Here is a 24,351-nt window from a genome sequence, read left to right on the forward strand (position 1 = left end):
AGGACATTTCACCCAGTGAGCAGAGGGTGTCGTGGATCCCAGAAAGCCCAGTTTTTGACAAGCTCTTTGAAGCCAAGGTGCCTAAGATCCTTGCCTGCCAGGTCTCCCATCCCCCACTCCCAGCCTCCTCCCTCCTGCTGTCCCGCCCTCCCACCCTCTGTTCTGCTGCCATTCAGGTCCTCGTCCCTTTCCTCACTCCACTCCACGGTAGCCTCCTCCCCCTCCCATGTGCCAGTCTGGCTCTTTCGGAGCGCGTCCACACCTCGAGTGTCAGTCATCTTGCTAAAATGCAGCTCTGGCCGTGCCACTCTGCTTAAAGCCCTTCTGTGACTATGGAGCGAACTCCAAGGCTTAGCATACCAGACTCCCAGGGACATGACTGAGCCTTTCTCTCTAGCCTCCTTTCCTGTCACCTTCCCACCAGGCATCCTTCCCTCTTCCCCACGCTGAGCCTTACACAGTGCTCTCACCTCCGGCCTCCATGCTTTCCCCCACACTGTGCTGACTGGAATGACTGCCTCCAGCGCCCACACCTCCTTTAACTCCTACTTATCTGTCAACTCAACTCTTCATTAAAAAACCCTCTCTTCCATGCAGCCTTCCTGGAGTGCTCACTCCCCACCTCCCATCTGATTCACGTGCCCTCCTCTGGGGTTCCCCCAGCACACAGATTTCTCACATGGCACTGATCATACTTAAGTCAATATACTGAAATCAGTTTACATTTCTGTCTTTCCTACTCCCTGTAAGTTCCTTCAGAATGAGTTGTGTTTTTAGTTTGGATTCCTAAGACTTAACATGGTGTTTGGCATAATGTAGGTTTTTGATGAATAAAGGAATACCATGGAAGGCAAGGTTAGCTGACTCAAACACAGATGACAGAATCATACGGACAAGCAACAGCAGTGAGGAAGTTCATACTGGATGTGTTTACTAGCAAAGGACCCAGAAACTGCCAAAAATTCCAGACTCCAAATCAACTCTGGAGATAGCCACACCCATCAGCAACCCAGACATGAGCCAGCTGAGCTTTTCCAGTGGAATGAAGCAACATTTGGTACCTTCCCCCATTTAACCAAAGCTTTTCTTGCTCTGTTTACAGAAATCTTTTTTTTTTAATATCATGAGCTATAACATGGTATATCATGGTAGAAATTTTTAAGTCTTACTAATTTTAGCTTACTGTTGTATATTTTAACATAAAATGTGGTAGACAGTCACTATAAGATTCTGATTATTTAGAGGGGGAACATATGCCATGGACAAAGGAAACTGAAATAAGTAGGAGAGGGCAGTGACAAATTCCAGCGAAGCACTCAAGGAGAAAAGCACAGTATTTACCATATTGCTCTCCTTATCTTTCTAAATTGAAAACTTCAAGAAACTTTCTCTTTATAATTTCACAGGAATAAGAATAAAATATGTTTACAAGATTGACTTAACAGAATGTATACTTTATATGGAGTTAATGTACTTATATTTGTACTATTATGTATTTGACAGGGGTAGACATGTATTTGGAACTCAGCTGAGCGTCTCCTGAATTGCTGAACTGGACTGGATATTCTTAATTACATGCCAAATATCCCTGACCCAGATCCCAAGAGATTTTAAAAGCAATGAAAGGATCCAACGTCGTAACGACATCTCGGGCACCGGAAATCAACAACATTTTCTTGATTGGTGCAGGCTACCCATACTAGTGGATTATTTCAGTAACACATTCCCAACGTCAAAAGGAAAAAGATCAGTTGATTCGGCTACAGATGGCTGCTAAATCTTGAAATTTACTTTCTAAAGCCTAAATTCAACATTCTGATAGACAGGAATAATGCAATCCAAGGGCCTGTTTTCCTAGATGAAAACAAGGATGACCAACTATAAACGTAGGGCTCCTCTAGGGCTTAGCTCCTTACAATTCTAAAATCCCGCTCTGGAGCTTTCCAACCACACATAGTTGTAATGCTTGCCAACACTTTTTAACCCACGCATTGCCTTTCTTTTTTCAACATTCAGTGGTAAGACAAGTACTATGGGGTCTCTTGCTTTTAAAAGGTACTGGGGAAGTGTCTAGTTAGTTCAGTGCCATGAATTTTTTTTTCTTACAATGAATAATCACTACCTTTGTTTGTGGCCCGCTTTGTTCCGGAAAGAACGTAAGATAGCTATAATCATTACCTAATTGATTTTTCTTGCTCCCACACACCCCTCCTCTTCTTTATAAACTAACGTCTTCATGCTGATTGTGTTCTGAATGAGAAGCAACCACACATTCATGTGTATCAAGACCACACTAGTATCCCCAAAAGGGAGGAAGCTTGATCCATTCATTCAACAAACACTGAGTTTCTGCCAACTAGATGGCCACAGTGCCCACTTCACCAAGTTTACAGTCTAGTGGGGGACAGAAGCAAAGAACCACACAATTACAACAGAGTGAGCTAAATGCATGACAGAGAAATAGAGACTGCTTCTGGAACCTGCAGAAGGGGCATCTGCAGACTTGGGCGATCAGAGAAGCTTCCCATAAGTGAAGTTAGTGGAAAACTTGTGGAACCGTAGGCTATTTGAAGGTCATATGGTAGCAACACCACCAAAACACCAGACAGAGTCAATCCAAGTAGTGTATCCAAGTGAGAGTCGACTTCTCTACCCAGACGTGATAGGTGGTCTATCTTGCCGCTGCACCCACTCAACTCACGGACCGGCCACAGTTCATCCCAAACACTAGGTTCTATAACAGGATTCCAGTTCCCTTTATTTCTAAATATATTCTGCTTTCTCCTGTCCTAGCTCACTATCTTTACCAGAATCCCAACTATCAGGCATTTCAGCTCAACCCAACAAGGGCCTATGTGGGAGACAGGGTAAAAGATAACAGGACATAGGAAGGGAGGAACTGGGTCTCCACCTCAAGGACCACATAAGCACAGAGGCATAAAACTGAGAAAAGCCACGTGTCCACCCACTGACCATACCACTCCCCGCAAACCTTGCTGAGGTGCCCTAGCGCTACCAATTCTGCTTGCGACACCAATATCCCCACCCTGAACTTATCTGAGGTTGGACACACTTCTCTGTCCCCTGCATCTGTTAATAGCCTAAGGACAGCAGACTGGGCTCCTGACACCAAAGCCCCTTCCCTAACAGTCGGAGCCTCACCCTCTGTCCGTTTAAGTATTCTTCCTAAAATGGTATATTTCCTGCGTCTGGAGAATACAGGTGTTTTCTTAAATCATTTCCACATATCACTGTCAATATAAAACCACAACACTGAGACCAAAGAAAAATAACAAGTTTTGACCATTTGCTCTTCCAGAAATCACTAGCCCCTTTTACAAACTGATTGAATGGTTGGATGGAATTACTTGTTAAAGTCCCTTCCAATCCGAGGACTTTATGATCCTATGACCTAATTGCAGCCATTTCTCCCTGAGGGCTATAGCTAGGAAAAATTATCCCAGACTAAGAAGTTATTGTAAAGGGAGAATCAGGTCAGTATTTCAATAATATTTGGTTTTAAGAAGTTGTCCCACATAACCTCACTGTCAACAGGCAAGCCCGCAGCAGCACAGAGAAGTAAACGAGGCCTGGGCCATACTCAGCTGTATATTTTACAACCAACGGTGGAGGGTTTTACTTCAAAAGATCAATGAAACACAAAATTTAACAAACAAATTAAAAAAAAAAAAGAATGTTCTAAATGTTTTGGATTGTACGATACTTCCCATCTAAGTATGTGTAATTATTTTTGCTATCCTTTCCAAACTGAATCTTAATTATGTTTTGAGATTTGAGTAGTAGAAAATACAAAACTTGTGCTCAGTCTTTAAGGTGTTTTGAAAAAGCCTTATAGATACGTAACAGGAACTACGTCCACCCTGAGGCGCTACAGTTCCTCATACATCTCTTTGGTGCCCCACGCTCTACGCATCCAAAATGGAGAGTTTCTCACTACAATCACATATCTAGGTAACAAAGACCTCGATTTTGGTTCAAACTATCATGCAGAGCGTCAAGAAGAGAAATCCCCCATCACTCAAGTCCTGCACCAGGTGTCACACCCAGGGATAAAGTTTGCCATATGCATCCTCAGTCTTCTGAGCCAATGTTCCCTTCCACTTTCATGGAAACAACCAGAAGGTTCCAGCCAGTTCCTGACAGCAAGGAACTAACCAAATGGGTTCAAATCCAACCTCTGCCACTGTCACATATGTGACCCTGGCAAGCAATTTAACCTCTCTAGGCATTAGTTTCCTTATGTGGGGGAAAGAAAAAGTTAATCACAACACCACCCTCCTCATAAGATTATTGACGTATTTCAGTAATACCCTCACCTCACCTCAAGCTCTAGTTCGCTCAAAACTGGTTGCTTTGGAGAATTTTGAAAGGGCTACTGGAATGTAGGAAAACAAATATGGAGAAGCCACTCGGTCCTAAAAAGAAGGGTTTTGTAATTACTATGGCTCAGTTGGCTGAGTCACATTTAATTAAGTCTGGAATTTCCAAGGACAAAAAACAGAGCTTCCCAACAGGACACCTAAGACAAGAAAACAAGTGGGATCAGAGCTGGAAAGTTCCTAAGAACACGCTCTTGAGGGCTGGGGTGGGAGCTGCAAATCACACTTTGTTGCATTAGAGGGGAAGGGACAGAGTCTGCCGTCAACCAGAAGAAATCTTTTCACGTTGTCCTCCCTCTCAGTATCTCAGCTCTACTGCTGAATCCAGGGTGAACCAACTCTTCACTCAGTATAAATCTGAGAACACTGAGAGGTGGGGGGAGAAGAGAAGCAGAGTCCAGCGAACAGAACAGTCAGTGAGAATCACGAAATAACTGTGACCATCTCAATAAACTACACTTTGTGGGCTTGGGGCCAACAGAGTTAACCCCTCCACTTCCCCATGGCTTATTCGTTCATGGCTGTTGTGTTGGCTGAAAACTAAAACTGTCACCTAAGCAACATCAGTCTCCTTAGAAAGAGAGGAACAACCCAGCATCAGGAAATGTAATGACCCTTTCCAAGGCAGCTGGCTTAGAACTTGTGAATCATTGTGAAACACCAAGACAGGCCAAACCACATCAATGCCACGTTTAAATAAAATGCATACACACATCCCACCCAAAACAAAGGGATGACTCGTCAGAATTCCAGTTCTGCCTTCCTTCCCTACCAGGTCTGCCGGGGAGGCACCTAATGTATTTGAAAGTCACACTCTGCGCAAGGTACCGGCTTAATAAGTGAAGCCCTCCGGTTTTCAAAGGAAAAATTCCGACCTTTCCAGGCCACGACCGCAGATGTCACTAACAGGTGACTGCCCTAGTGGGTGGTACCTTGGCCCAAAGTACAGAGCAGGAAAGGCCTGAGCGGAGGCAGCTGGGGAAGCCCAGAGCAGTGAAGGCCTGTGTCCGCAGACCGGTGGACCCACAGAGGAGGAAATCACTGCTACGGACCATCCTGCCTGAAACTCAGGGGACTTACAGGTGACATGCTGCCTCTAGTCTCAGTGTAAGGCCCTGGGCAGTTTTGTTTCCTGTCCGCCTTCACACCCTCCCTTTGAATGCGGCTCAAACCCTGAATTCTGCGAGAAACAAAGCTGGTGAAGACTGAATGCCAAGTGTGTAGTCTGCACTGCTCTCCAGTCCAGCCCCTGTGAAGCCTGAGTGTGGCTAGAATGAGGCCAGGTGAAACCACACTCCATCCCCGCTCTTCAGCCTACACTGACTTTCTCTCTCAAGGCTTTCTGTGTCACCTCACATGGACCTGAGGGTTACTTCTATCTCCAGATCGAGAATTCCTTCGTTCTTCCACATGTTGGTATCTGCCCGAGGAGTGATCCTGTCACTAAGCTTTCCATTTCTCCCTGGGACGTGCTGAAGGAGCCATTAGGTGATAACAGATAACTCCATGACCCCAACCAAGATTTCAGAACCCTGGTGGAAAAAGTCTTGTTTATGGAGGCAGTGTTTCTTCAAAGACCCAGCACTCTGAGCCCGCCACACAAGAAATCATGGGCACGACGCATGCATTTGTTGGGCTGCACAGAGGACGTAACAATGGGAAATCTGCCACCACCTCCCCTCAGTAGGAAGATAGGCAGATCTGGAATGGTGTGTCCCCTGAGCATTTTGGGTACTGGGTGAAGGTACAGGAGAAGAGGGTCTGTCAGCATCAGTAGGGGGAGGACAGGGAAAGAAAAGGGTGCCATCTGGGCCAAACTGCTTATGGCTCTTGTCTAACAGAGTGCTGCTTTCTGGTCCTGTTACTGCGTGTCACTTTCTGCCACACCACCCCCACTCTATTTGCCAAGGACCTCAAGATGTTTCTAAGAGGTTCTGAATTATTGACAAACCGAGAAGATGCTTTGGAAAACATTAAATACAAAAACAGACCTGTACAGCTAGTGCAAACACTCGGTCACTGGCTGTTTCCTTTTTAAGACCAAAAGAGAAGAAGACGACGAAGAAAAGTGCCTGCCTCTGCTAAATAATGATGATATTCACAGAACAACAGACACTGAGTCTCTCCGGCTTTACTCACCCCTAGCCATCTTGCTCCTTTATTTGCAGCCTGTTGAATCTGGACTCTTTTGAGGGTGACATGGTAAACAGCGCCTTCCTCTACCTCTTCACCCCAGTCCTGAATCGAGCTCTGCCAGGGGATGGGATAAAGAGAAAGAAAAAGAGTATTTTTTTTTCCTCTCTGCTAACCACAATCTATCCCAGCTGCTTTAGTGCTTACACCAGCACTCAGGGCACAAGATGGGCTGTTCAAAATAAATATTACAATCAGAGCAATACAAGACACATTGCGATAGAGGGAATGCTGAAATTTTCTTGGCTTCCAGTCCTTTCCTGTGGTATCAGGATCCCTGGACTTTTCCATATAGTTCTTTTACCTAGACTCACATAGCTAAGGGTTTTTTTTTTTTTAAGTCTTTTTCCCCCTTCCTTAAGACCCCGCGATTTAGTCCTGATTAACCGCCCCCCCCCCACATAAGTGAAAGGAAAAAGAATTCGTTGGTAGAAAAAGTTGGCACTACTTTATAATGGCTCAGTTATTTGAGCATACTACATTTTAAACTCAGGCACAAACAAGTGTTTAAAATGCCAAGAGTCCTCACTCCTTTGGAAGTGAAATGCTTCCCGTGTCGTCTTCTCCTCTTGCTGAGTTGGGACTCAAAGAGTTAGTGCGGTCGGGGGTAGAAAGTTTTTATTTCCGTAAAATAATCTGGCAAGTGCAGGGGAGTGGGGGAAGCAACACAGCATCATGCAGCTTCAAGTAAAATGCGTGCGGCGACCCCCTGGATTTCCACGTCCCCAGCTAAACCTGAAGTTGTGTTAAAGAGCCGCGGGGACGCAGAAGCGCTCCCGGGTTCGCCCCGACTAACTGTGCCCTGTCCTTAAAAGTTTTCCCTTCCCCACAAACATCCGCCCCCCACACACCAAAGGCTACTGGCGAGAAAGGAGGTGTCGATGAAAGGGAGAAGACACGCCGACAGGAAGGCATACAAAGCAGAGCGAGAAAGCCTCAGCTCCCGAGCAGGGGATCGGATGGCTCCGTTCGCTCCGAGTCCAAAACACGCCCAGAGAAAGCGGGAGAAGATTCCCCACCAGAGAAGCCTCGGGAGAAGGCAGAGCTCTCGTTACCATTTTAGCTTGCCAAAGCAATTTCATTCTCAGTTTTTCTCTCCGGTCCGCGGCCGCGGCATGGTGCGCCCTGCTCCGGGGCCCACGCAGTCTCGGCCCGCGCGGCCGCGGCGCCCCCAGCCCACCGCCCGCGCAGCCGCCGCGCCCCGAGCGNCCGGTCCGCGGCCGCGGCCGACCCGCGCGCTGCCCCCGCCGCCGCCGCCGCCGCCGGTGCGCGCGACTCGGGCCACAAAGGGAGCGCGGCGAGCGAGGGCGCCGCAGACTCCTCCCCGCGCCGCTCCGCGGCTCCGTGATGTCAGGCTTTCCTGTTTGTGCTCCGAGCACACTCTCCCTTTCTCAAATCCCATGAATAAAGTTAGCATGCAATAGTTCCTCCAGCTCCGACGGCCGGCGGCAAACAATCCTTCCAAGGTGCTCCGGTTGCCTGGACGGTCACCAGGTGCCAAAAAGGGACCGGGTGCCCTATGGGGGGGATCCAAGTGTGTGTCCTCTTCCTTTGCTAAGAGATAAAGCGGGAGGGGGCAGTGCCAAAAGGATGGGAGGGGAGGGTCAGGAAAACTTTTGTGACCTCCTGAATGTAGATGAAATCAGAGCTGTCCCGAAGACAGGAGCAATACTCCAAGCCAGGAAGTTTTTCATTAGGACAAAAAAGAAATGGTCGGAGGATATTCCAAAACCCATGCCCAAGGGCCGGACCCGGTCCTGCATCAGCATGCTGCCAACAGGAAATTGCTCCGGACTTTTTTCTACCACCCATTACGATAAGGCTCGTGCATAGTAACTGGCCACTGTGGGTGGGAAGGGACGAAGCAGGAAAGGGTTTTGCGGGGACTAACAGCGTGGAAAGTGGGCCATCAGTGGCCCTGGAGGTTCTGTGAGTCTTTGTGAGACAGCCATGGGTTGACTTTTCCTACTGTGCGGACTCGGGGATAACAACAGCAAGGAAAGAGCCCTTCGTGAGGAGACTGCTGGAGGGAGTTTTGTCATAACCCACAGATCTGCTACCAGGACAAAAGATTATAACATCTTTTAGATCCCATTTTAATAAATCAACAGCATAATACCAGATGATAATGTATCCAAACTTTAGCACATGACAGAATTACAAAAAACCTTAGAGTTCATGTCTGTAATACTATTCCCCCTAATTAAATTCAATCACCTTTAAATTTGTTTTTAAAGACCTCTCACTAATGCCATACTAAGGCATAAGGCTAGGATTTGGTTCGTAATAAATATATGATGAACTGAAAAGCTACAGAATCGTGTGTACTGATGTTCCCAGGAGAGCAGAATAAATGACAGCGAGGGCACATCAAGGAGAAACAAAAGGATTTTGGACACTTGAGAACATCTTGAAGTCACTCAGCCAAGTTTCCCTCAGACAACCAGAACCTACCTAGCTCAGTAACATACTCTTTTATAAAACCAAAGTGGTCGTTTCTATTATTTTAAAAAAAGTAAAAGCACACAGACTAGATCCTCCTGTGATCACCAGGACAGAGTGTCCCCAGCGTCTAGAGGAAAATCATGTGGAGGCCCTACCCGCCTCCTCCTTAAGCCGTCCCCAGATCCCCTGGTACACCCCTACAGGACCTACCTTTTCAGTGATCGCAAAGACCACAAGATGCCCCTGAGGACAGTTAAGCAACCTATAAGATTAACTTCACCACTACTTTAACCCGATTTGGGGCTGTGAATTTGGAGATTGCTGAAAATTTTTCACGTCAGGGGTATCTAGCAGTTTCTCAGCCCCGCCCCTCACAGGAAGCCTTCCCAGACAGAGAAGCTTATAACTCACAAGGCCCCACTCAGGTTTCAGATCTCATCACCCTCTTTTCTACTCCCCCAATTCCCTGGCTGGCCACCTGGTGTATAAAGAGAAAACACAGGCTTCAAAGCAAGTGGATCCAGCTTCAAATCCACACTTACATTAAGAGTGAACTTGGACATGGGGTGCCCGGGCGGCCCAGTCGGTTGGGCATCTAACTCTTGGTTTCGGCTCTGGCAGTGGTCTCGGGGTCTTGGGATTCGAGCCCCACATTGGGCTCTGTGCTCAACTCGGAGTCTGCTTGGGATTCTCCTTCTCCTCTCCCTCTCTTCTCCCTCTGCCCCAACCCCTGCTCGCTCGCGCGCGCTCTCTCTCCCAAATAAATAAATCTTTAAAAAAAAAAAAACAGAGTGAACCTGGGTGCTACCTCCCTGAGCCTTAGTTTCCTCATCTGTAAAATGGAACAAACACCTATCTCCTATGTTTGAAGGATTAAATGAAAAATGTATGCAAATTATTACATGGTAAGTGATCAAAAACAGTTCCATTCCCGTACTATTCCACTTCTTCCCAGACTCACTGTAAAGTTGTGTATGTATGCAATGTGGGGAAATCTGAAATCATGTCTTCTTACTAAATTACATTAAAATTTTGGAGAGGTTTTCCAAGAATAACTGTTTGTATTTATACTGATAACGTATGATTTTGTTCAAATGCTGAGTCACACACACACACACACACACACACACAAAGTCTGGTTATACTAGATAGTGCAATCAAGTGTTGCATTTTACAATTTTTAAAATATTCATTTAAAAATATTTCACCTGTAGGCAGCTCAGACAGTATTACCACATTGCACATATCTTTGGGTNAGTGTTGCATTTTACAATTTTTTAAATATTCATTTAAAAATATTTCACCTGTAGGCAGCTCAGACAGTATTACCACATTGCACATATCTTTGGGTTAAAATACTCCTGGCCAATAGGTGGGAAGGATAAACCAGTAAGCCATTTATAATTAACTTTGAATTTATTTACCAGATTACCTGGCCCATGACCGACCTGGCATGGTCCTAGGAGGACAGGTCAAGCTTTGTTAAAAGGAGACCAGCAAAGTTTTATAATTTTCAGTGTACAAGTCTTTCATTTCTTTGGTTTAGTTTATTCATAAGTTTTTATTCTTTTTGATGCTATTGTAAACAGCACTGATTTCTAAATTTTGTTTTTGGATTGTTCATTGTTAGTGTGTAGAAATGCAATTGATTTTTATGTGTTGATTTTGCATCCTGCAACTTTAATAAATTCACCTATTAGTTCTAACAATTTGCTTGTAGACACAAATAAATGGAAAGACACCTTGTGTTCATGAATTTGAAGGCCTAATATTGTTCAAATATCCATGCTTACCCCAAGCAAACTAAAGATTCAATGCAATTCCTAACAAAATTAAAATAGCATTTTTTACAGAAATAGAAAAAAAATTCTAAAATTCACATGGAACCACAAAGGATACTTTACAGCCAAAGCAATCTTGAAAAAGAACAAAGTTGGAAGTGTCCCAGTTTCTGATTTCAAAACATATTACTAAGCTATAGTAATTAAAATAGCGAGGAACCAGCATAATGACAGACAGTAAAACAATGGAACTAATAACCCAGAAATAAACCCAAACATATAGAGTCAACTGATCTTTGACAAGGGTGCCAAGAATAAACAATGGGGAGGGGATGGTCTCTTCAACAAATGGTGCTGGGAAAACTGGAGATCCACCAAATTCCTAGAATACATAGGGGAGAAGCTTCATAACATTGGTCATGGTGATGAGTTCATGGCTATGAGACCACAGGCATAGGCAACAAAAGCGAAAATAGATGAGCAAGACTAGATCAAACTAAAAAGCTTCTACACAGCAAAGGAAACAATCTAACAGAGTGAAAAGGCAAGAAACCAAATGGGAGAAAATATCTGCAAACAACATCGGATAAGGAGTTGATATCCATAATATATAAGGAACTTCTATCGCTCAACAGAAAAGAAAAGACACGCAAAACAAACAAAATAACCCACTTTAAAAACGGGCACAGGACTTGGATAAACATTTCTCCAAAGAGGAGATACAAATGGCCAACAGGTACATGAAGAGATGCTTAACGTGCCTAATCATCGGGAAGCTGGAAATCAAAACCACAATAAGATATCACCTCATACCTGTAAGGATGGACATTATTCAAACAAACAAAGAAAACAATGTTAGCTTAAATGTGGAGGGAAGGAAACCTTGTACACTGGTGGTAGGAATATAAATTCCAGCCATTACGGAAAAGAGTTCTGAGTTTCCTTAATAAACTAAAAATAGAACTACCTAATGATCCAGCAATCCTACCTCTGCATATTCACCCAAAAAACTGAAATGAGGATCTCAAAGAGGTATGTGCATTTCCATGATCATTGCAGTGCTATTCTTAATAGCCGAGATGTGGAAGCAACTTAACTGCCCATCAATGGATGAACGAATAAAGGAAATGTGACATGGACACACCTACAACGGAACAGTATTCATCTCTTAAAAAGAAGGAAATCCTGGGGTGCCTGGGTGGCGCAGTCGTTAAGCGTCTGCCTTCGGCTCAGGGCGTGATCCCGGCGTTCCGGGATCGAGCCCCACATCAGGCTCCTCCGCTGGAAGCTTGCTTCTTCCTCTACCACTCCCCCTGCTTGTGTTCTCTCTTACTGGCTGTCTGTCTCTGTCAAATAAGTAAATAAAATCTTTAAAAAAATAAAAAAATAAAATAAAAAGAAGGAAATCCTGTCCTATGCCTATAATATGGATGGACCTCGAGAGCATAATGCTAAGGGAAATAAGCCAGTCACAGTAGGACAAACACTGGATGATTTCACTTATGTGAGGTATCTAAAGTAGTCCAACTCATAGAAGCAGAAAATACACAGGGCACGTGGGGGGCTCAGTCGGTTAAGCGTCTCCCTTCAGCTCAGGTCATGATCCCAGCATCCTGGGATCAAGTCAGGCATCAGGCTCTCTGCTCAGGGAGAAGCCTGCTTCTCCCTCTGCCTGTTGCTTCCCCTGCTTGTGTTCTCTCTCTCTCTGACAAATAAATAAATAAAAATCTTAAAGAAAGAAAGAGAAAGAAAAAAGAAAAGAAAAGAAAAGGAAAAGGAAAGGAAAGGAAAGAAAAGAAAAGAAAAGAAAAGAAAAGAAAAGAAAAGAAAAGAAAAGAAAAGNGAAAAGGAAAGGAAAAAAGAAAAGAAAAGAAAAGAAAAGAAAAGAAAAGAAAAGAAAAGAAAAGAAAGAGTGGTGTTTGTCGGGGGCTGGGGGAAGGGTGAAATAGGGAGTTGCTGCTCAATGTGTGTAAAGTTTCAGTTATTCAAGATGAAAAAGTTCTGGAGATTTACTGTACAACATTGTGCTTACAGTTAACATTATGTGCTGTACACTTAAAAATATGATGTGGGGAGGGAAGCAAAGATGGATCCTTAAAGCACAGGCTACTGCTAGGAATCATTTTATGTTGCCATATTTGGTGGTCACTGATAAGTCAGTAGCAATACAAGGATCCTAGGATTTCACAGGAAAGAGGACAGATATATGGAAGAACCCCAAATTGGAGGGGAAAACTTTACAGTTTCACCAGAGCCAATAAAGAGATAGCTGGTTAAGAGCAGATAAGCAGCTGATCCTTTAAGAGAATCAACCTACAAGTGGAAGTATGTAGTTCATATATTCCCTTCATTCGTTTATCTATTCACTGGCCTCTCTGACACCACACCTTCCTATATTTTATTCTACCTCTCTGGCTGCAAGAAAAAGTGAAAAATACAAAAACTCTGATAGAGTGTACTTATGTAGGCAGCGTGACATGAAGTAATACTTATGTGCCTGGGTGAAGGGACATCTGGCATCTGAGCCAGAGTTTGAATCTCAGTTCTAGAAGCCTTCCAACCAAGAGTCTGACCCTCACTCCTCACAGTGTCCTCATCTGTTCCCCTTCAAGCTTATCAGGAGTGTTAAATAAACTATTATATAAAGCACCAAATTGAGTTCTTGGAATGTAAGAGGACTTGAATAAAAAAGCAGCTTCTTCCCTCCTTACCCCACACTCTTTCCTAGCATGTTCTTTCCATGTTTGATTGTTTGCCTGGATAATAGATTGTATTGCATGACAGAAAAATAAGGACAGTGCAGGTATAAAGGACATTGTGCTTGGAAATAAGTACTTACAAACTTGCCTGGAAAGGGGCAACATCAGCCTGAGATGGGAAGCACGGGAGGACCTTGGTTTTGTCCTCAAACTCAATGATGGACCATAATGTCTTAGGCCCAGTCAAAGCTTTAGAGGAAAACAGTCCTAAGAGAGCAGTAAGAATAACAACAACAAATATGTGAAAAAAACTAAAAAGCAAGAGGTCAGGATTCTCCTTCCACACCTTAACAGCGCTGAGTGCATACCGCCTCTACGTGTCCACAGCCCTTACCTAAACAGACGAGTTTGAAAACCTTTCCTCCTTTGAGTGAAATCAACAATGGTCCTTTCGCAATATTTTATTTATAAACTATATCTTCAGCAATTTGTAGTTCCCTAAAGCTTTTTGGTGGAGGACATAAGCAAATAAATCTGCTAACTCTTGACTCCCTTCCTCCAACAATACAATATATGGTCGAACTGCAAATGACCGAATCCTTCCAACCTCCCTATGAAACACTTCTCTCTCTTCTTCAGTCTTGTAGGTTGGGTGGTTCATCAATGAACTTTCCATATTCGGCCTCCCAAGATCAGCTGGGCATCCCACTATGGTTGCTCCCAGCTCTGCTAACTAGGATTGCCCCATTCACCTCCCCTTTGCTTGAACTTTTGACCTAGCTTTGCAAAGGGTAAAGAACCAGTCACGCTTGGTCAAAGATGACTTGCTTCCATTTTCTGAGGGCCCAAAGTGTTTTTACTAATCATCATAGAGATACTATAAATTAAAATTCTCAATGCTCTGTTATGTTCTGTTACTTAGGCAAGCGAATTACAAGCCAATTTGAGATGGACCTCTTATAGCTAAAGAAGAGCCTGCCACAGGGGGTAGAAAATGAAGACAGAAGAAACATTAACAGCACCAGGCAGATGGCAGGCCAAAGGCAAAGGACTCCTCTGGCCATGATGGCAAACATTTTTCAACTAATAGTTTACCAATTGCTGGCACTTACTCTTAATTGATGTTGATGATGCTTGCCTGAGGAAGAAGTTGGTTATTGGAATACTATTTGTAACTTGGGCTAATGAGCATTATTACCTCATCTTATTATAGATTTCTGTAAAAGAGAAAAGGACAGAGATTTATTCAGATGGTTGAAAGATCAAAACATCCAACAGTCAGCTCAGACATGATGCCAGGTCTGTGTGATTTATAATAAAACCTTCTGCAAAGCGGAGGATGGGTGACCCAATGCCATGAAGGGCTTTGACCAAGATTCTGGGAGGAGCTGCAGGGCAATTAGCCAAATCATATCTTGTTTCAGGGCTAAAGGAACAACCTTTTTCTATAATAATGGTGTTGAAATGGTACTGAAAGTGTGAATGAACCACAACTGCTAGAATATCGTGGCTAAGAGTGATGGCTGCTGTCAGAAACACTGAGATGTGAGTCCTAGAGCCTTTGCTCCTCTCTGAAGCAAGATCTTTCACATCCCTAAGCCCACACAAAATAGGGATACAAACACCTTCCTCAATGACCCACACTGAGAATTAAATGAGATAATACACACCAAGCCTTTCACACAGTATCCAGCACCAAGAGAAATTCTCGGTGAATGTTGTCTGCTGTTGTTTTTGGTCAGATCGACAATTTGCAAAAGCTAAAGGAGCCTGCGTACATTAAAACTCAGACGCATATACCAAGTAACTCAACATTTTCCAGCTTGAAGCCAAAAATTCATGATGCAGTGAACCCAGAAAGAACTGCGAGCCCCACAAACTGTTCAATCAATGAGCAACATTTACTGAGTTGCTACACAGCACAGAAAGGTATTGTGCCTGGTGTCCTTGCCCACCTCATTCCACCTCCACCCAGTGACCAGAGTGGTATTTTCAAATCACGATAGCATCCCCTCCTATTCTTAAATCCCTCCAATTGCTAAGGATAAAAACCTAAATCCTTTTCCTATCCCACAGGGCCTTCCCCAGGTTGGCCCCTGCCTACCTCTCCAGCCTCCTTCTGCTCCATTCTACATACATTCTCTGGGCTCCAGCAACCCCGGTCTTCTTTCCATGTCTTTACTACATCGGGCCCCTGTCCATTACAGAGCCCTTACACCTGTGATTCTCCTTCTTGGGACATCCCTCCCTCTTCTCCTCTCCCAACTGGGTTAAATCCCCTTATTATGTGCTCTCCTGGCACCATGATCTTCTCTTTGTAACTCTACCACAGTCATAATTTTACATTTCATTATATGATTATTTGATAAATGTCTGTTTCCCCCAAACTCTATGAGGGCAGAAGCAATTTAATTTTTGCTCTCTTCATGGTTATCTAGCACCTCCCACAGTATCTAGAACATGGGAGATGCTCAGTAAATAACTATGATCGACTGATAGGTACAGACTCATAGATAAAGCCATGCTGTAAATTCAGGAAGTGCTTTGTAATTGTTGTTGAGTAATATAAATAAATCTTAGATGTTGTCTCTACCTTAAGGTTGTTTGTACTCTAAAATCAAAGAAAGGACATCAGGGGAGACACTGGAAAATGACTTCAGAAAGCCACAGATTAGCAAGTCCAGATGAAGACAACAGAGCCAAGTGAGCAATGTGTCACTGAGAGGACACGACCACCTCCATCAGGAGGCACACATTCCTAAAGGACTTGCAGATCATTGCAGTTTTTATTGAGATTGTGTTGACCATGATCTCTGAGGAAAAAGAGAAGCATGGACTAGGGGGAGAAGAGATGGACTTTCAGCAGGAGAGGTGGCAGGTCAAAGGATGCTATTTGGTTGGAGAAAAGATTCATATAGTCCAGGGACATGAGGTTCAGATAAAGTAGCTGGATGGCAGAGATTCTGGAATTTTTCTTCAGAGGAAATCAAAATGATGAAACAGAGGGTGAACAAGACGATTACACTACTTGTCCACAGGTTAGTCAGAGGGGGACAGCACGGGGATAGAGAGATCTGATAGGAAACAATACAGTAAAATACATGCCAAGCAATTAACACCTAGGCTGACACTAGGGTTTCGAAAAAAAGGAATCGGGGTGACATTTTGGAAAAATAAATGCTGCAACTTAATGATAGGCAGCATGTTGCAAGTAAATGAGAGGGGAAAGAAAAAAACCTGCAAGGCTTTAAGACTGGGATTGTCGAGGGGACATGGAAATAAAGAGAAAATGGGAAGGACTTTCTGCTTTCGGAAAGAAATATTATCAGCTCAGTTCTGGGGAGAAAGAAAAAGATACTGAAGAGTGACAGGAAGGAAAGATAAAGACTAGACATGAAGAAAGCAGTTGCAAGTTACTATGTATACAGGAAGTTGTTTGAAACCATGAATTCACATGATTCCCCGAGTGGAAGAGAAGCAGACTCTGAAGTCTCAAGACGCACCCACACCCGAGCACCACACAAAAGTAACCAGAGAGGAGAGCAAGAGGGGAAGAAGAACAGGAGAGTTTGAGTTACGGAAACTAATGCGCAAGGAAAGCTCACTGTGATTAAAAATTCTCAAATACACTCAAGTCAGTCTTGGAATACAGTCAATGGACTTTAGAATACTTCAAATGACAGTGATGTATCGCCTGTCATTATCACAAGATGCTACACATATTTTAAAAGGATTTTCCCTGTTTAAAAACATGTAATTTTTTTTTTAAAATTATCACTGGTCATTCTATTCTGTGACATTCTTCAATAAAATGTAACCAAAGTTAATTGAAAGTCTTAGTGTGGTCAGTTACATAACACAAGAATTGCTGAATAGCTTAAATGCAGTGTTTTCCCAGAAATATTTGTCTTTTGGATGAAACCAAGAATGGAAAGTTTCTGCCTTAAAGGAGAACTTCTGAGAAGGTGGAAAGAAAGAAAAACATATATATATCGGAAGTATCACTTTAACAATAACTAGTCAATATGCTGCAAATGGGAACTATTCCCACAGAAACACACAAGAACACAAAGAAAAGTGAATTTTACCACTTTGGAGAACTGATTGTGGATTGTATATCAATTATCTAATGTCTTTTTAAAACCCAGAAAATATCTCATATATTGCCTTTGCCAGGAACAAATTTAGACAGATCTTTGCTTCTTGTTATTTGCCTGTTACGCGGGCAGAATCAACTCATGCTAACCCACACTGATCCTGGTTTGTCTAAAATGTGAATTAAAGTTTATAGGATGAAAATGTGTTTAATTTGGGGCAGGAGACGGGGTGGAGTCATTACCTTGGTTTATTCAGGATCTTCTAGATAGGCTAATAGCTACTGCTCTAGAAAGCTCCATATAGTCCTCACTCTTTTTCCGTCAAAGATAATGTGTGTGTGTGCGTGTGCGTGTGTGTGTGTGTGCTGTAGGACCGAGAATTGATAGGCTGGCCTTCATCTTGAACTTTAATCATAGAAGATAATGACTGCTCTCCAAAATAACATAAAAGCACTGTAAAGAAATGACAGAGCAATTGTGAGCTACATGGCAACCTTATAACAAAATAAGTAATAGATTTTTTCCTCATGGCCAAACAGGTCATATATTTTACATCATTCAAAGGACTGTCTCTCCTGTAACTTGCCAGGATGTCATCCTATGACATTAGCACATCCTACGCCACAGGAAACCACACCACCCTTGGCTGAAGGTTGTGTGACCTTAGCATGAAGACCAGCTGGCATTCTTGGTGTATGTGCCCAACTTTTGCTAAGTTTTTGGTCTTCCCCACCTGAAAAGGCTTGCAGGGTAAGTGGGGATTGGGCAAGCAGCGAGAAATTCCTCAGTTGGATTAGTTCTATAAATCTACACCAGACTCAAGCTGCCCCAAGATGGGGCAGAAGGCCCGAGAATCAGTTCCAGGTACTGAAAAGAGATTAAATGCACCGTGGGTGTAGAATCCAAGGGTTCCAGGACAAAAGTGGACCTCCTAGGATGCTGGCATAGCAGGTAACCCTGTGGACAAGGTCAGCATCCTAGGAAGGGGGAGCCGCAAGACAGAAAAAGCCTGGCTCTATTATCTCATAGAACAAAGTTGCCAGACCAGTCCTGGACTGCCTGTCTCTGGACTGTTTTGCAAGAAAGAAATAGAATTCCCTCTTGTTTAAAGTGTTATAAATTTGGCTTTCTGTTATAAGCAGCCCAGCCTATATTCCAATTAATATACCTATGAAATAGAACATAAATCAGTAAAGGTAAGAGAGACATTTAGCTAGAGGCTAGAGCATAATATTCGAAGATTTACTCTGTTGTACTCTGATTCGAAAATTGTCCTGGGCTCTAAAAGTCATTCCTTTACCTATTTATTAACTCATTCATGCAACGAATGTTTACAAATACCTACTAAGTATCAGACACTGTGCTAGGTAGGCATTGCAGAAACAGTTTTCAACAAGACAGTTGCAGTACCTGCCTCCTGGTGCTAATGGAGTGAATGGAGAAACCGACAAAGCATGTACGTTACAGTATGATAAATGCTGACAGAAAGGTCGCTATTGGGAGGTACAGGCTGTGCCTATAAGATTTAGGGAATTATTCCCAGAGAAAATGGTCTCTAAGGTAAGATCTGAAAGCCGAGATGGAATCAGAAGTCGTAGAAAAAAGGGGAGAGCCATCCAGGCAGAGGGAACAGAGTAAGGGAACGCCCCAGACTTAGAGGAATCATAGATCAAACAGAATCCTAGGCATGGCCCCTGGTTCACAAACCATGCCAAATAGGCTGCTCATTTTTCCTAGAAGAGAAGCGGTGCTGTATCTTCACCTTGCGAGCACTAACTCATCGTAATAGTGTAACATACCAACCGGATATATGTCCCTTAGAAACACGAGGCATGCTTTTGTTTTATTTTTTGTAATCCTATAATCCCTCAAATAATCCTCTGTGAAGGTTCAGGTAAATAAATAACTATTTTAATGACTTTAACAGAGTGCATTCTATGTGTAAAGCACTGAATTACACATACTGGCCCTGGACCAGTAAGGGAGGCCAACAAGCAAATGAACAAAGTCAGCAGGCAAGAGGGAAGGGTGTGACTATGGCCTTCTATGGAACCATCCAGACTAAATTCCAAGTCAGAATGCTAGTGTTGCAGGTTGTCCACTTAGAGCAGCCATCCTGGAACAGCCCAGGTGAAAGTCTGGCACGTGTCTGGGGGCAAGAACACAGGCTGGATGGAAGGGTCTCTCTCAAGCCCCACCTTGGAAATAGTCTGTGTTAGTGCTGTACCCGATCAGGGGGTGGGAGAGAAGACCAGACAGTGGGCTCTCTTCTGAGAGGACAAAAAGGCAACTTTAGACACTAGAGGCTGTGAGGTAGGAACAGCTTTGAGGTAGGAACAGAATTTCCAGGTGATGCAGAGGGGTTTAGGGAAGCAGGGCAGACAGGAGAAGAGAGCAATCCAAGCAGAGGGAAAGGCATGAGCCTAAGCTTAGGGATCAAATGGAAGGTCGTCATAGACCAGGCAGAGAGAAGCAGGCCGCCCAGCCCAGCCACTTGGCCTGGGCGCATGTGCCTCTGCACCTCCCGCTCACTCGCTCACCAGGGCTTTCCCTGAGTCATACTGACGGAAACGGATCGCTTCACCTAGTGTAGACTATCCAAATTCCTCTGTGCTAGGGTCGCTTATTTCAGGCTTACATGCCTCGGTTGTAGGTCGGGATTATGTACAATGTAGTCACCGTAGCATGAATATCACCTATTTGAAGGCGTAAGTATGTTTGCATTGGTAATCAGCTAACGCTTTCCATCACTGCAGTTTACAAAGTGATTGTACACATATTCGTTTCCTTAATCCCCACCACAACCCCCAAAGTAGAGGTACTAGCTCCATTTTATAACCTAAGAAAATGAAATGTCAAGACCACAAAGACAATGTAAATGCAAAGCCGTGTCCTGCAAAAGATCCAAGTCTTTTGACTTCAAAAATCATGCTACTTTCAAAAGAATACACTTTTGCATTTATGTTGATGAGCACTGGGTAATATACAGAATTACTGAATCACTATATGATACACCTGAAACATATGAATATAACACTGTTTGTTAACAACACTGGAATTAAAATTTTAAATAACAGGAGTTCAGAGTAACAATGGTCAAGATGATGTGTAGAATTGAAAAAAATATTAATGAAAATATTAACGAGAACATAGAATCTCTAAGGGCAGAAATGAGAGCAAATGTGGCAGAAATTAAAAATGCTATGAATCAAATGCAGTCTAAACTAGACTCTCTGATGGCCAGAGTAAATGAGGCAGAAGAAAGAATTAGTGAATTTGAGGATGGGATGGTAGAAGAGAAAGCTGAAACAGAAACTTGGCTCAAAAAAATCCAATCTCAAGAATGTAGATTACGGGAGATTACTGACTCAATGAAACGTTCCAATGGTCAGAATCATCGGCATCCCCGAGGGAATGAAGAAAGAGAGAGGTCTAGAAGAGATATTTGAACAAATTGTAGCTGAGAACTTCCCTAACCTGGCAAAGGAAACAAGCATTCCTGCTCAAGAGGCAGAGAGGACCCCTCCCAAGGTCAATGAGAACAGACCTACACCATGTCATGTCATAGTGCAATTCGCAAATATTAGATCCAAGGATACAGTATTGAGAGTGGCCAGGGGGAAGAAAATCCTTACATACAGAGGGAAAAATATCAGAATAACGTCAGACCTGTCTACAGAGACCTGACATGCTAGGAAGGGTTGGCAGGGTATTTTCAAAGCTCTATCTGAGAAGAAAATACAGCCAAGGATCCTTTATCCAGCAAGGCTGTCATTCAGAATTGATGGAGAGATAAGGACCTTCCAGGATTGGCAGAAACTGAAGGAATTTGTAACCACCAAACCAGCCCTACATGAGATATTAAGGGGGGTTCTATAAAAGTAAAAAGGCCCCAAGAGTGATACAGAACAGAAAGTCACAATCTATAGAAACAAAGACTTCACAGGCAACATGACATCATTAAAATCATATCTCCCAATAATCACTCTCAATGTGAATGGCCTAAATGCTCCCATAAAATGCAACAGGTTTGCAGATTGGATAAAAAGACATGACCCATCCATTTGCTGTCTACAATAGATTCATTTTGAACCTAAAGATACATCCAGACTGAAAGTGAAGGGATGGAAAACCATTTTTCATGCCAATGGACCTCAAAAGAAAGCTGGGGTAGCAATTCTCATATCAGACAGATTAAATTTCAAACTAAAGACTGTTGTTAGAGATACAGAAGGACACTATATTATTCTTAAAGGATGTATCCAACAAGTGGATATGACAATTATAAATATATATGCCCCCAACAGGGAAGTAGCTAGATACACAAGCCAACACTTAACCAGAATAAAGAGACATATAGATAATAATACGTTAATAGTAGGGGACCTCAACACTCCACTCTCAGCAATAGACAGATCACCTAAGCAGAAAATCAACAAAGAATTAAGAGCTTTGAATGACATACTAGACCAGATGGACCTCATAGATATATACAGAACACTACACCCCAGAACAACAGAATACTCATTCTTTTCGAATGCACATGGAACTTTCTCCAGAATAGACCATATACTGGGTCACAAAACAGGTCTCAACCGATACCAAAAGACTGAGATTATTCCCTGCATATTCTCAGACCACAATGCTTTGAAACTGGAACTCAATCACAAGGAAAAATTTGGAAGAAACTCAAACACTTGGAAACTAAGAACCATCCTGCTCAAGAATGATTGGGTAAACCAGGAAATTAAAAATCAGTTTAAACAATTTTTGGAGACCAATGAGAATGAAAACACATCGGTCCAAAACCTATGGGACACTGCAAAGGCAGACCTAAGGGGAAAATACATAGCCATCCAAGCCTCACTCAAAAGAATAGAAAAATCTAGGGGCGCCTGGGTGGCACAGTCGTTAAGCATCTGCCTTCGGCTCAGGGTGTGATCCCAGCATTCTGGGATCAAGCCCCATATCGGGCTTCTCTGCTAGGAGCCTGCTTCTTCCTCTCCCACTCCCCCTGCTTGTGTTCCCTCTCTCGCTGGCTGTCTCTCTTTGTCAAATAAATAAATAAAAATACATAGCCATCCAAGCCTCACTCAAAAGAATAGAAAAATCTAAAATGCAGTTTTTATATTCTCACCTCAAGAAGCTGGAGCTGGAACAGAAGAACAGGCCTAACCCACGCACAAGAAGGCACGTTATCAAGATTAGAGCAGAGATCAATTAATTAGAAACCAGGAGCACAGTAGAGCACATCAACAGAACTAGAAACTGGTTCTTTGAAAGAATAAATAAGATCGATAAGCCACTGGCCAGACTTTAAAGAATAGAGAAAGGACCCAAATTAATAAAATTATGAATGTAAAGGGAGAGATCACAACCAACACCAATGAAATAGGAAGGATCATTAGAAACTTTTATCAACAGGTTTATGCCAATAAATTAAACAACCTGGAAGAAATNATCTGGAAGAGATGGAGGCCTTCCTGGAAACCTATAAACTACCAAGACTGAAACAGGAAGAAATAGATTTCTTAAATAGGCCAATTAACTATGAAGAAATTGAGTCAGTGATAAACAACCTTCCAAATAATAAAACTCCAGGCCCAGACGGTTAACCCAGGGAATTCTACCAAACATTCAAAGAAGAAATAATACATATCCTCCTGAAGACTTTTCAAAAAATAGAAACAGAAGGAAAACTACCAAACTCATTCTATGAGGCCAGTTTTACCTTGATCCGCAAACCAGGCAAAGACCCCATCAAAAAGGAGAATTACAGACTGATTTCCCTAATGAATATGGACGCCAAAATCCTCAACAAGATCCTGGCTAATAGAATCCAACAGTACATTAAAAGGATTATCCATCATGACCAAGTGGGATTCATACCTGGGATGCAAGCATGGTTCAACACTCGCAAATCAATCAATGTGATACATCATATCAACAAGAAAAGACTCAAGAACCATATGATCCTCTCAATTGATGCAGAAAAAGCATTTGACAAAATACAGCATCCTTTCCTGATTAAAACCCTTCAGAGTGTAGGAATAGAGGGTACATTTCTCAATCTCATAAAAGCCATCTATGAAAAGCCTACTGCAAGCATTATTCTCAATGGCGAAAAGGCGAAAGCCTTTCCCTTAAGATCAGGAACACGACAAGGATGCCCACTCTCGCCATTATTATTCAACATAGTACTAGAAGTCCTTGCAACAGCAATCAGAAGACAAAAAGGGATCAAAGGTATCCAAATCGGCAAAGAAGAAGTCAAACTGTCTCTCTTTGCAGATGACATGATACTCTATATGGAAAACCCAAAGGAATCCACTCCCAAACTATTAGAAGTTATAGAACAATTCAGTAAGGTGGCAGGATACAAAATCAATGCCCAGAAATCAGTTGCCTTTATATACATGAACAATGAGACTGAAGAAAGAGAAATTAGGGAATCCATTCCATTTAAAATAGCACCAAAAATCATGCGTTACCTTGGAATTAACTTAACCAGAGACGTAAAGGACCTATATCCTAGAAACTATAGATCACTTTTGAAAGATATTGAGGAAGACATAAAAAGATGGAAAAATATTCCATGCTCATGGATTGGAAGAATTAACATAGTTAAAATGTCCATACTACCCAGAGCAATCTACACTTTCAATGCTATCCCGATCAAAATACCGAGGACATTTTTCAAAGAACTGGAACAAATAGTCCTTAAATTTGTATGGAA

The 24,351-nt window shown here is 42.9% G+C and overlaps 1 protein-coding gene across 3 annotated transcripts in view; it reads right to left on the reverse strand.

The window, feature by feature from the left end:
• RGL1 (ral guanine nucleotide dissociation stimulator like 1) overlaps positions 1–24,351 on the reverse strand; it is a 265,812-nt gene that overhangs the window by 111,565 nt on the left and 129,896 nt on the right. The window contains exons 1-2 of one of the 3 annotated variants that reach the window (XM_011230614.3): positions 7,649–7,795; positions 6,540–6,650 (exon numbers count right to left, since the gene is read on the reverse strand). The exons of 1 other annotated variant lie outside the window; for it this stretch is intronic. In XM_011230614.3, the coding sequence (XP_011228916.1) occupies positions 6,540–6,650; positions 7,649–7,675 (138 nt within the window). In that variant the 5' untranslated portion in view covers positions 7,676–7,795. Of the gene's footprint in view, positions 1–6,539; positions 6,651–7,648; positions 7,796–24,351 lie in introns of those variants that run through there. One more of the 3 variants, XM_002923877.4, reaches the window with a different exon arrangement.

Source organism: Ailuropoda melanoleuca, chromosome 8 (genome assembly GCF_002007445.2).
Source record: "Ailuropoda melanoleuca isolate Jingjing chromosome 8, ASM200744v2, whole genome shotgun sequence".
NCBI classification, from domain to species: Eukaryota; Metazoa; Chordata; class Mammalia; order Carnivora; family Ursidae; genus Ailuropoda; species Ailuropoda melanoleuca.